Source organism: Lithobates pipiens, unplaced genomic scaffold (assembly GCF_037356315.1).
Source record: "Lithobates pipiens isolate NorthernLeopardFrog02 unplaced genomic scaffold, aLitPip1_a1.2 Scaffold_25, whole genome shotgun sequence".
Classification (NCBI taxonomy): Eukaryota; Metazoa; Chordata; class Amphibia; order Anura; family Ranidae; genus Lithobates; species Lithobates pipiens.
Window position 1 is genome coordinate 195,775,313 of NW_027507787.1, and position 13,248 is coordinate 195,788,560.

Sequence of the window (13,248 nt, forward strand, 5' to 3'; positions counted from 1 at the left end):
ATGAATGAGTTATTTTAAGGGGACAGCAAATTTACACTGTTATACAAGCTGCACACTCACTACATTACATTGTAGCAAAGTGTAATTTCTTCAGTGTTGTCACAAAAAGATATAATAAAATATTTACAATGTGAGGGGTATACTCACTTTTGTGGGATACTGTAACCTGCATGCCAAATATTAGTAAATGGCGCTAGTCTTATATTTACATTTATAACATTCTGCAGCATATTAGGAAGAAGAACACACAGACAGCACACATATTTAATTATTTTTATTATAATTAATTTAAACAGAAATCAACAAGGAATGTATCGAGCAATGTAGAAATTATAGTACCAACTAAAAGGTCAATTACAAAGCTCACCCACTTGGTGTTACTTGTATATATTTATCCAAGACAAGGATTGAATATTTATGATGTAAGTGCTACATGTTGGGATCCACATCAGTGTCATACAGCCAACTTCATCATGAGCAAACCACTAAATCTGTCTGCCCATATAGACAGCAGCACTGGGCTATTATTTTCCAAGTATAGAAAGATTCATATTTTTTTAGTAAGGGAAATACAATAGTTTAAACTTAGGAATTTAGCCAAGTAAATTGAGCTGGATTTCTAGGGATTAAATCCAATGAGGTACATGAAACCTTTTGAACTCGTCTGTTTAAATTGATTAATTTATATTTTTACAGAGCTGCAGTTGTACGAGAGAGCAGTATTTCTCCTGTCAGAGCCCTGGGAGTGTGATATCTGTACTCCCAGAGCTCCACAAAAATGTCAGATGTCAATAAAAGAGATACATCCAGGAGATGGCATGCACCTCCTTGGACTTAATTCGGTATGCCAGCAGATTTTACAAATGGGCTGAATTCCTGGAATTCAGCTTTAAGGCCTCTTGCACAAGGATGGAATAATAGTTTACTGATGTTTATATTCAGCATCTTGCTGGCAGAAAGATCCTGGTTAAAAAAAAAAAAAACATTATGATCTGTAAACCAGTGGTCATCAACCCTGTCCTCAGGGCCCATTAACAGGCCAGGTTGTATGTATTACCTTGGAGTGATGCAGACTAGAATACTGCAATCACCGAGCAGAAAATGATATCCCCTGTGATGTATTTCAGTTATCTTGCAAACCTGGCCTGTTAGTGGGCCCTGAGGACAGGGTTGATGACCACTGGTGTAAACGCCATGCATATACGCAAATGGAATTCTTCATCTTCTTTTAGCTGCCAGTGTTTCAATCTATGCATATACCTGCTTTGGATGCATAATTGCATTATGGATCTTTACATGTGCTGTGTGCATTGTCCCATAGATAATACATCAGTTTTTAGAGCCATAAAAATGCTAAACTTAGAACTGCTAGCAGGGAGCCGTTATAGCCCAATGGGGTTAATGTTTGACTGTTTATGAGCCTCCTTTCCCTCTTTAGCATGGAATTAACATTGGCTATAAGCATACTTTTTCTCCTTGTCCAGTCTCCACATGTTCATAATTTCATTCCACTCTCTTGGATCAGTTATGAATATCAGAAAATGATGGTAGCATTTTGTACCTATGATTACATTTTCCTTTGTTTCGTTAACTGACTTCTCTGGAAACTGCCTTTTCTTCTTAAATAACAATTTTGAAAAAAAAAAAAAAGCTAAACAGCTATAAATGTGGCCTTTGTATAAGAGGCTTTATAAAGATAGTGTTGAAACCTACAGTGGATTTGTTTCCTCTTGTATAGGTCTCTATTTTTACGTGCCTTGGTGTATTATGTGATCCAATACTTCCTGTTGTGTCCTATAGTATATAAAAGAAACTAAAAATCCAGAGAGAGTGGGCCTTGCTAGGAATGGCCATACCAACGCTGCAGACGTCAGAGCTCATACACACAGATCTTTATCGCCAATGATAGAAGATATTAGGTGGTTTTCTCCTGCAGCAGCCAATAAAACTGAAAATACATATTGGGTGAACAAGCTATAATTCTCTAAGGCCCCACTGAATATAAATGCCGCCTTCTTTGCAGCCCTTCAAATTGTATATGGATATTGCACACTTTTTAATAAAATGGCCAATCTTTTCTTATTGAACAAAATATTGCAGAAACTTTAATATCTTAAGAGGGTTGTACACGGCTCGTATTTTGGCCGATTCCCATGAATCGGTCAAAACTTGAGACATGGTTGGCCCTAGCTAACAAACATAAATCAAAGACGCCAGATGGAAAAAATGTGGCTGAAGAGTAAATACAGCCACTGGTTTGGTACTCTGACAGCCGCGGGCACTGGGTGTCATTATACATTATAGCTGGCAGCAGGAGTTTCGTCCATCCATGCTGTTTAGGGGGAATCTAGATTTCAGTCGTTTAGACTAAATGGCTGTATAGAGACCAGCATTTAGTGAAGTTTACACTTCATGTATGGAAATAATACTGCTGTCAATGTTTTACAGGTTGGTGAATTGTGACTTGGTCACCTGTTGCCTATGCATGAGTCCTTAGGTCACCTTAAAGGATAAGTTCACCATTGGGAACATGTTCCACTCACAGCCGCTGCCCAATTCCCTCCCAGCCCCCCTCCCTTTGACAGTAGTACAAGCACAGTTCCCCATACTAGCTGTCAGTTTATGAAATCAGAGCAGCTAGGCTCCAACCACACAGCCCTGTGAGTGAACGAACTTCAAATCCCGACATCCTTTACTAACTTTTAGCTTGTAGTTTTCAATGAACTTCCACAGTGCTGCGGAGCGGGATGTACGGGCACAGAGATACATGGACAGATTCGCAGGAGAACTGCATGGCACCAGCGATCGGTGCAATGCTTTACAGGCTCCAAAAAACAAAAACAAACAAACGCACATTTTGAAAAAGTTAACGTATCCTTTAACTGCCCTACTGTAATTTTCCAGTTTAAATTTTGGTCTTGTAAATTTAAAAACAGTTCCTCATCCAATAGAGAGGTGAATCTACTTAATCGTTTGGGTTGGTTACCATCTTAGTATGTGGGGAGCACATTATAATATGATACAAGTTAGATACAGCCATATAATAAAACTGATGCTTATAAGCATCTGCTCTAACTGCAAAATAATTGTAAGAACCACTTGCCACCGGTATGATTCAAAATAAATAATGAAAACTTACAAAGACTGAGGACCAACTCTACAGTACCAGCTTTTAAAGCCAATAAATTTAGCAGCACTGTACACCACACAGGAGGGTGACGTCACAGATTACATTGGACTACTACTAGAACCATCTTCTTTACAATAAAATAATAGTTAGTGACACCATTAGGCTGGCCATACATGTGGTCAGTCTTTTTGTTCAAGAAAAAACTGACCCAATTCTGCCATCCACACATTTTATGTAGATAGGGGAATCCTCTCTACTGTACCCTTGTATTCTGAAAGCTGGAATACTCCTTTGCCATCAGAATACACAGATCAGCCCTGCAGCCTATTGCCTGTGGATCTGAGTAAGCAGAAATATACCAACAGGGCAGTTGAACAGAAGTCAATCTGTAGCTTGACCTCTGTTCAACCACATGGCCACACAGATTGTAATTTTGATCCATGTAAGGCCTGCTTTAGTCAGATAACATCCTCGGATGTGCCTCGACTGGCAGCCACTCTCAAGCTTGGCATAGCTAAGGAGATTGACATTGGGGTGAGGTTAAAGATGACTAATTTCTTACAATGTAAATTTAAAGTATTTCAAACCATCTAGTGTATATTTTGAAGAGCATTCTAGCTGCACAACCTGATAGGAGGCTTTAAAGGACACCTGTATCCTTTAGTAGTATAGCCGCTAATTATTTACCCCACCACCCTGAGTACAGTCCACTTGGTAAAATACACTTCCTCCCCATTTCAGGGATCATCAGTGTATGGCTGTACTGCAAAGTCTTTGTAAGAGAAACATTTGGGCCAGCTCTTCCACTACACACATGCCCAGGCCCTATAAATTTCCATGGATGAGCCATGAGGCCACCATGAATACGACTCATCCATAAATGGGACCTTGGGTTCCTTTATTGCTGTGGCTGTTAGGTCCACTTTAAGGCATCCCTTTTAACCTGAAACCCGTACGTCATTTCTCATTCACAAAGCTTTCCTTACAAAAACCATAACAATCTAAACCCAAAACATAAACAATATCTACAGACATTTTTTGGAACTGTAAATTGGTCATCTTAGAATTACGTAGGAAGGAATAAGGTGTGGAGTCATCACTACACTATGTCTTGGAAACATAAGCACTGCAGAAATAAACAGACCTGTTGTACACATAAAAGATATTTCAAAGCTCCTGTCTACATAAAACTGACACTTCATTTTAGATAGACACAAATGGATTGCATCATTCTTTGGCTTTTAGGCAAGAAATCTTTGCTGAAGTCATTAGTTTGGATTGGTCATTATGGGTTTTTGCCTAGGGCTACTCTGCTACAAGACAGTTGACAGCTTACTAAAAAAAAAAAAAAAAAAAATCTCATTATCATAACGTGTGCTTCAAATTAGATGATTGCCAACAAGTGGTTAAATCTCACAGTAGCAAAAAAAAATGTCATCCTTAGTGTTGCCCTGGCTTAAAGCTGCCCATACATGAAGCGAATGTTAGCTGGTTGCTGATGAACTGATCAGTTGCCATGGGTGACTGATTGCATTCTCCAGCCCAGCATCCTTAAAAATAAATCAAAGGTCCCGGGAGGAAAATTGTTGGACAAACAGCGACTGCATCCAATCAGATGCAACCAGTGTTTGAATGTAAAAATACAATAGCTGTCAGGAAAGAATCAGCCAGCCACACTGTTCAGCATGGGTGGCAAAATTAAGCCAATTCTTGGGCTGAATAAGAAAAATATTTTACAGGCATACCCCGCTTTAAGTACACTCACGTTACCTACATTTGCAAATACGGACATACCCACGAGTGTATGTAAAGTGCCTCGCAAGTACTGTACAGACATTTTGTAGCTGCAGTAGAAGGAGCTGAAGCTCCAAGAGTGTAGCCTATCCAGTGTGCCCCTGATACCCCCACTACACCCTGAAAGTGAAAAAGGGTATTGCTTCACTTTAAGTACATTTTCGTTTAAATACAAGCTCTGGTCCCTTTTGTGTACTTAAAAGTGGGGTATGCCTGTAGTGTATGAAAAGTTTAACACTTGCATTTGGATATCCATCTGTACCTGGAACTAGCAAGTCTACTTAGACTGCAATCCATGGAAGCCAATGCAGAGGCCAGCTGGGAATGTGGAAAGCCGGGGATATTTCATCCAAAATAGAAACTGCTATTTTACTTATAAAATATCAGCCCGTTCACATTTGCATATTTCTACAACGCACCTGCTCTGTGTTTTTGCATTGCCATTCATTGTAAATGGCAACCCAACACACTATACGCCGCACTACAGCATACCCCACAACATACATACTGTATGTAATGGAGCTTCTTTAAAAGTGTTACCTAGAAATGCTAGGGAGGGAGGTACTTTTAACAAACATCAATTGAGTAACATCCAATGGAAATTGTTCTTAAGTGATGCCTGTTGATATATTTCATGTGTGTGCAGATAACATGTTTTGAGATTTTACATATTTGTCCTACTTCTGCACCGTCCTCTATTTTGCAAAATTTCTGAATGATCTTTTCTTTCACTCAGCAAAATGTTAGAATTTATAGGTATTTGATGTATGTGTGATATGTATATGATTTTAACCATTCGGCCCCATTCACATCATCACACAGCGGGAATGAGTTTTTTCCACTACGCAATTATGACATTGCAGTTTTCATGTGATTCTGTGTCACATAGGGCAGTCTATTCACTTGAATGGGCTGCCCTATGCACATTTGTTGCCCGAAAAGATGCTCCTTCTCCTTTTCAGGTGACAAGCTTCACGCGGCAGAATTGCATTGTGTTTGGGTGCTATTGAGGCATAATGGTACCCAAATGTGTGCAGTACTTCAATTGTTTCCAAAAGAGAATCCCGATTTCATAAAGCACTGGTTTAGCAGTAAATGCAGTTATTTTGGTACTCTATATTCGACTTATAAATATTTAATTCTCAAATGGATGGCACTCTTCTTAGTACTTGTCATGGTATTCTCATGGAAAGAAATAGGTTCTGTTATACAGATTACCAAGCTACAAAGTACAAAGTCACACATACATTTAAAGAAAAGCTCTCACTTCTTGATTACTTGACTTATAATGAATGCCCTGTATACCTTCTTTGTAACATCTTGGACTTATTGGAAAATGAAGCACAGTAATTTACCACAACCAATCAGCAAATATAATTTACTCTTCTGACAGTCCTAAACTGAAAGTTGGGGCTGTCTGATTACTCTTTGCTCTGCACTACCTTAAAGTGAATCTGGCTTTGTACGGCAGAATATGAAATCAGTAAAATAGACAAAGCAGACTATTACATTTCTACTAAATCTGTATTATAGTGTGTGACAATGTCCATTGGAAAACACAGTATAGGAATGTTTACTAGGTCGGGATAGGAGCTCCTGTTTCTGCATATATTCTGGTGAACGTCAGACTCAGTAGTGTGTCGCAGACAGTACTAGGGTCTACCTTCCGTGAAGCATAATGTCCGCCTTCCCTTTCACCAGTGTACTCAATTCTTCTCTCAATAGAGGGACTGCATGGTTTATCCTCACTTCTCTTCCTCGGTTTTGTGACTCTGAAGTTCAGTCAGTAACTCTGTACCGGCATCTCCTGCTTTCTTGGCAAATCGCAATGCTCCCTCTGTGAATCCTATAGAGCGCAGACTGCGTGCGTAATCTGCGAACACTGCCGATATCAGTTTATGTACACAGAGGTTAAGGAAAATGCAAATGGTATCTGTTGTACAGTAAATGTATCATGCTTAATGTAACAGTCTCCACCTATTAACCTACAACAGAGATAGCTGCCTAGAACTCCACCTCTAGTAGAACCGGTATACCTGCTGAGTAAATCCTGAGGGTTTGGCTCCAAAATACAAAAAGTTGCCAAGACTGTTTCTAAATTATGCTTACCACTGGAGTGTATAGATTACATTCAGTCTTGAAAAAGGGTGGGGAATAAATCGCTGTATTAGCCCCCGTACACATGGTCGGAAATTCCAACGGAAAATGTCCGATCGGACCGTGTTGTCGGATAATCCGACCGTGTGTGGGCTCCATCTGACTTTTTCCGTCGGAATGTCTGACCAACAAAATTTGAGAGCTGGATATAAATTTTTCCGACAACATGATCCGATCGGACTTTGTCCGATCGTTTGTAGAGAATTCCAATTGGACAAAGTGCCAGGCATGCTCAGATCAAATTACGAGACCAAAGCTACTAGCCTGAATGTAGTCCCGTCGTAACGAACGAACGTCATCACATTCGATTTTCTGACAACTTTATTTGACCGTGTGTATGTAACACTAGTTTCGGACAAAATCCGTCGGAAAAAAAATCGGACGGATTTTGTGGTCGGAATATCCGACCGTGTGTACAAGGGCTTATACCCGTGTTCAAACTGAATGCTGCAAATCTGATCCCAACTACTCAATTTAATGTAATAAATTATATAAATGGCCAGTGCTGCCCTCATGTGAAAAGGCATTCTGCCTGGCTGCCTAGATACAAGGGGAATTAATAAAGGGTGTCAAGGATACTCTATAGAATTCCATTGGGCCACAACAAAATTGTCAGTGTTTGAGCTTGATTCATGTACCTGTCAGACTGAAGTGACATTACTGGACACTCCGTCCTCAGTGCATCATTTTCTGACCCCTACACCCAATTAAATGACAGGAGTTTTGTAGTGCAGTGGGTGGAGCCTGATTAGCAACTAAGACTAGTTCCCCATCAAGTCTACCTAAGTGCTGACTGAGCCATAGTTATTTTTCAGCTTTCAAATCAGTTCACTGCCACCCACTTCAATTAAAAAGCAAGGTAGACCTAATGGGAAACTAGTGTTTCAGGTCCTCATCCGGCTGTGCCTTAGAGAAATATGTCCCATCCGGTCCACCTTCTCTGTGACTCAAGTCTTTTCCCAAGTATGTGCATTACCATATTTGAGTAATTGCATCACTAAGATTTCTCGTCCCTTTTACATTTAGCATCAGTTGAATTAGTCTAGGAATAGAGCCCGATGCAGGAAGTTGTCACATTCATGACAGCTTCCAACATAGAAATGCCCCACTCTGAGCACTGGTGCATCTCTGTACGCTAGCTCAGAACTGGTCTTAATTACCTCCAGTTTGCTTATCTGAAAACTAGTGGTAATTCTTTAAAAACCTGTCGCTATGCCAGCCACAGATAATTAAAGTTATGGTAATCAGACCTACAGTGCCTTGTGTGTGTGTGCTCTTTGTGTAATGTATTCATACCCCTTGAAATTGTCCACATTTTATCATGTTACAGCCAAAAACGTAAATGTATTTTAATGGGATTTTATGTGATAGACCAGCGGTGCCCAACCAGTGGCCCGGGGGACGCATGTGGCCCGCGACCTCCTTCTGTGGGATGGCGGATTGGCAAGCCCAGATTATGGGTTGTAGACCCACCATCCCAGAGCATCTGTGTTGATAATGATGCCGGCAAAGCAAGTGGCTGTGGAGCAGAGCTGTATAAGCTGATGCTTCCTGTATAGCACTGTCTCCTGCCATAGGTGGAGTGATAGCAAATGCAATGTGCCGGGGACAGCAACAACAGGCGATGCCTGAATGGAAGACTGTTATTAAAGGTCAGTTTATTACTAAAATTGCAGTGTATATATGGGCATATCTGCGGATTGGTTACTGTGCTGCTTTCAAAAGGGATCCACAGGTGCAGTGCACCTTCAGTTTACCTGCACTGAGGCATAGACTTCTGTTATTACCTGCGGGTTTGGTGAGCTTTCAGAAAGTGCACCACACCTGCAGGATATAATAGAAGTCTATGGCAAAGTGTAGGTAACCCGCAGGAAAGACACAGGTGCACTGCGCTGCATTAGTGTGAAAGGCCCCTTTCACACAATCGGTCTGACCCAATCGGACCCTCCATTCACCTCTATGAAACAGCAGATGTAAACAGATTTGTGTCCATTTACACCAGCCTACTTCCAATCTGATTCACTTAAAAAAAAAAAAAAAAACAGAATCCCCTTCCGTCGTGGTTGAACGGATCGGAGGACCCATAGAGTAGAGTGGGCTGTGTCCCGCTCTGCACAGACCTGTCATCCGCCTGCTCTGCTCATTGTGGCCCGCGACCGGTTACCAAGTCGCTTAAGTGGCCCTCGCTCTTCAAAAGCTTGGGCACCCCTGTGATAGACCAACACAACATGCACATAATGGTGAAGTTTTTTTTTTTACAAATAAATATGTGAAAAGTGACATGCATTTGTATTCGGCCCCCCTGAGTCAACACTTCAAATTTGCCACATTTTGTTATGCTAAAACCAAAAACAAATGTATTTTATTGGGATTTTACGTGATAGACCAACACAAAGTGGCAGGAAAATGATAAATGGTTTTCCAAAAATAAATATGTGAAAAGTGTGGCATGCATTGTATTCAGTCCCCTAGTCAATATTTTGTAGAACCACCTTTCGCTGCAATTACAGCTGAAAGTCTTTTTGGGGATGTCCATTCTTCTTTGCAAAATAGCTCAAGCTCTGTCAGATTTAATGGAGCGCATCTGAACAGCAATTTTCAAGCCTTGTCACAATTTTTCAATTGGATTTAGGTCTGAACTTTGACTGGGCCATTATAACCCATGAATATGCTTTGATCTAAACCATTCCATTGTAGTTCTGGCTGTATGTTTAGGGTCATTGTTCTGCTGGAAGATGAACCTCCACACCAGTCCAAAGTCTTTTGCACACTAACAGGTTTTCTTTTAAGATTGCCCTGTATTTGGCTCCATCCATCTTCCCATCAACCCTGACCAGCTTCCCTGCTGAAGAAAAGCATCCCCACATTTCATGGTGGGGATGGTGAATTTCAGGGTGATGTGCAGTGTTAGTTTTCCACCACAAGTTCAATTTTGGTCTCATCTGACCAGAACACCTTCCATATGTTTGTTGCGTCCTCCACATGGCTTCTCACAAACTGTAACGGGGAATTCTTATGGCTTTCTGTCAACAATGGCTTTCTTCTTGCCACTCTTCCATAAAGGCCAGATTTGTGGACGACTAATAGTTGTCGACAGATTCTCCCACCTGAGCTGTGGATCTCTGCATCTCCTCCAGAGTTACCATGGGCCTCTTGGCTGTTTCTCTCACTAATGCTTCTCTTGTCCGGCCTGTCAGTTTCGGTGGACGGCCATGTCTTGGTAGGTTTGGAGTTGTGCCATACTCTTTCCATTTTGGAATGATAGATTGAACAGCGATTCGTGAGAAGTTAAAAGCTTGGGACATTTTTTTTTCTTTATAACCTAACCCTGCTTTAAACTTCTCCACAACATTATCCCTGACCCGCCTGGTGTGTTCCTTGGCCTTTATGATGCTGTTTGTCCACTAAGGTTGTCTAACACACCTCTGAGGGCTTCACAGAACAGCTGTATTTATACTGGAGATCAAAATACACACAGGTGGACTATTAACTAACGAACTAATTAGGTGACTTCTGAAGGCAATTGGTTCTACTAGGGGGCCGAATGCAAATGCATATCACACTTTTCAGATATTTGTAAAAAATAAATTGAACACAATTTATCATTTTCTTTTCACTTCACAATTATGTGTCACTTTCTGTTGGTTTATCACATAAAATGCCAATAAATTACATTTACGTTTTTGGTTGTAACATGACAAAATGTGGAAAATTTCAAGGGATATGAATACTTTTTCAAGGCACTGTATAAAACTGGTGCACAGAGAATCTGGTGCAGCTGTGCATAATAACCAATCAGCTTCCAGGTTTATTGTCAAAGTTTAATTGAACTGAAGTTAGAAGCCGATTACTATTACTATGCACACAAAAAAGAAACGGATTCCTAAATCCACACAAACAAGGTCATTATATTCTGACAATGGTAACTGTCGCAAATTTTTTATCAATCATCTGCAGCTGCTGATCAGTGTATTCGAACATGTCCCTTTAACAGAAGTTGATCAAACAACTGACATCAGTTGAGCAAGGACAGCCACATGCTAATCGGAATTTGGCTAGTCTGCTGAACCGGCTAAATTTTGATCAGTGTATGCCCAGCTTAAAGCGGGGTTCCACCCTAAAGTGGAACTTCCGCTCATTGGAACCCTCCAGTGTCACCTTTGGCACCTTTCAGGGGGGGAGGGGGGTGCAGATACCTATCTAAGACAGGTATTTGCACCCACTTCCGGGCACAGACTCCCACAGGAGTCTATGCTTCTTCCTGTCCCAGCGCGCTGTCTGCTGGGACACACACGGGTCCCAGAGACAGCGCAGACCATTCCCATTGCGCTGCGTGACTCGCGCATGCGCAGTAGGGAACCGGGAAGTGAAGCCGCAATGCTTCACTTCTTGATTCCCTCACCGAGAATGATGGTGGCAGCAGCCGAGAGCCGAGCAATCAATTGGCCTCGGCTGCCGACATCGCTGGACCCTGGGACAGGTGAGTGTCCATTTATTAAAAGTCAGCAGCTGCAGTATTTATAGCTGCTGGCTTTTAATAATTTTCTTTTACAGTGGTCTCCCTCTTTAAGAACAGTGAACTACTGTCAAAGACTTGATTGTCCATCCTAACTTCAAACCATCATTGAAATAAGAAAGACACTGACCTGGAACCAATATTTAGATGAGGAATTCTGACTTGGCTGATTGCTCCTCAATCAGCAAGATAACCAGGCAACTAGTATTCTAGAAGGTGGTCTGCAAGGTCAGCCTCAATATTTCTCTTTCTACAAGAAAATATAGATTGGCAGCAATTACCACCGTCCCTAGAAATTACATTTTCGGAGTCACTGATGCTGAAATGGTTATGCAGGATCGGGCGTTATAATTTTCCTGCATATTTGTTTGGCATTGAAGCCAGAGGCTGACAAGCAGCATTTTCAGAAGGAAGTACATAATATCAGCCCAGTTTTGGGTGGAGGTGTTTGAACTTATTAACTTTCATTTCCAGCCGACTCCCCTGAACTGGTGCGGTTGGTATAACAGATGATGAGCAACGGCTCAGATATACCAAAGGATTAGTCTCATACTTGTTATACAATGCAAAGAGAGAAATTATACTTCAGTGGAATGTTCATTCCCCTCCCTCCTTGCTTTTGTGGGGGAAAAAAAACGACTAACGCTGCTCTTTCTATGCATAAAATGACTTACATTAGAAGGGATTGTCCTGGGACGTTTCATAGGGTATGGCAGCCATGGATGGCTTGGCAGAGGAGCATTTATTTAAATTGCTCATCCTGTTAGGGTTCTGCAGCCACATCAGCACCCCAACTTATTCAATGCGAGATGCAGATGTGGGGCATTGACACTGCTACAGTTTATATACCGGCTTGTGTGATGACATGTGAATATTGAGTTTAATACTGTCTCAGTGTGTTGCGCCTTAATTCCATTCTTTATTGCTGATTTTTGTACCATGCCAATGTTTTCAATAAAAGGATATTATCAGCCCACGTTTTCCTTTAAACTTAGACAGGGCTTAGGCTTTCTGCTCTCCTATGACAGGTAATCACCAATGCTGTCACATAGGAGGAAGGGGACAGAGCCACATTATTTCTCAGGCAAATATGCAACTGCCTTAAGTACAGGTGCACTATAAAACCTACAATAGCTTATGCAATAACCGGAGTTCAAATTGCATTCTGCAATACTTAAAAAGGATATTGGACTCGTCAGTGGTTTCAAATGCTGAACATTGCAGACAGGCTTCCAGAAACAAGGCAGCACGATCAAAGCACCTCATGCTGAGAAACAGAAAAAAAAAAAAAGAGAACACTTTATGTGAAATACGTCTAGAAAATCAAACAGGCCTTGGATATTTAAAAAGCGCACACAGTCCAAAACCATTGTATTATGGGGAGTAGGAGCTTACCTGTGTAACATTTCTATTACTTTTCTGAAGCAGCCAAGAGAAAGGAGAACAAGGATTGCTTTATATTTCTGATTGATATGTGGGGAACAGAGATGGTCCACCCATCGTTTCATGACCTCAGCACATTCTTCTGGATTCAGTCGCACCTGTTAAAAAGTATAGGTTATGGTTATAGGATAGGTGGAATACTGTAGATATCAATGTAATGTTGTGTGTCTCTATACAAAGCATCTATTCCCTTATTACAACCAATCCC

At 41.0% G+C, this 13,248-nt stretch overlaps 1 protein-coding gene across 1 annotated transcript in view; it reads right to left on the reverse strand.

The window, feature by feature from the left end:
• Positions 1-259: 259 nt before the first annotated feature.
• Positions 260-13,248, reverse strand: part of WDR11 (WD repeat domain 11) — a 187,813-nt gene continuing 174,824 nt past the window's right edge. The window contains exons 27-29 of the mRNA XM_077455385.1: positions 12,993-13,138; positions 12,782-12,864; positions 260-6,821 (exon numbers count right to left, since the gene is read on the reverse strand). Coding sequence (XP_077311511.1) covers positions 6,670-6,821; positions 12,782-12,864; positions 12,993-13,138 — 381 coding nt within the window. The 3' untranslated portion in view covers positions 260-6,669. The remainder of the gene's footprint in view (positions 6,822-12,781; positions 12,865-12,992; positions 13,139-13,248) is intronic.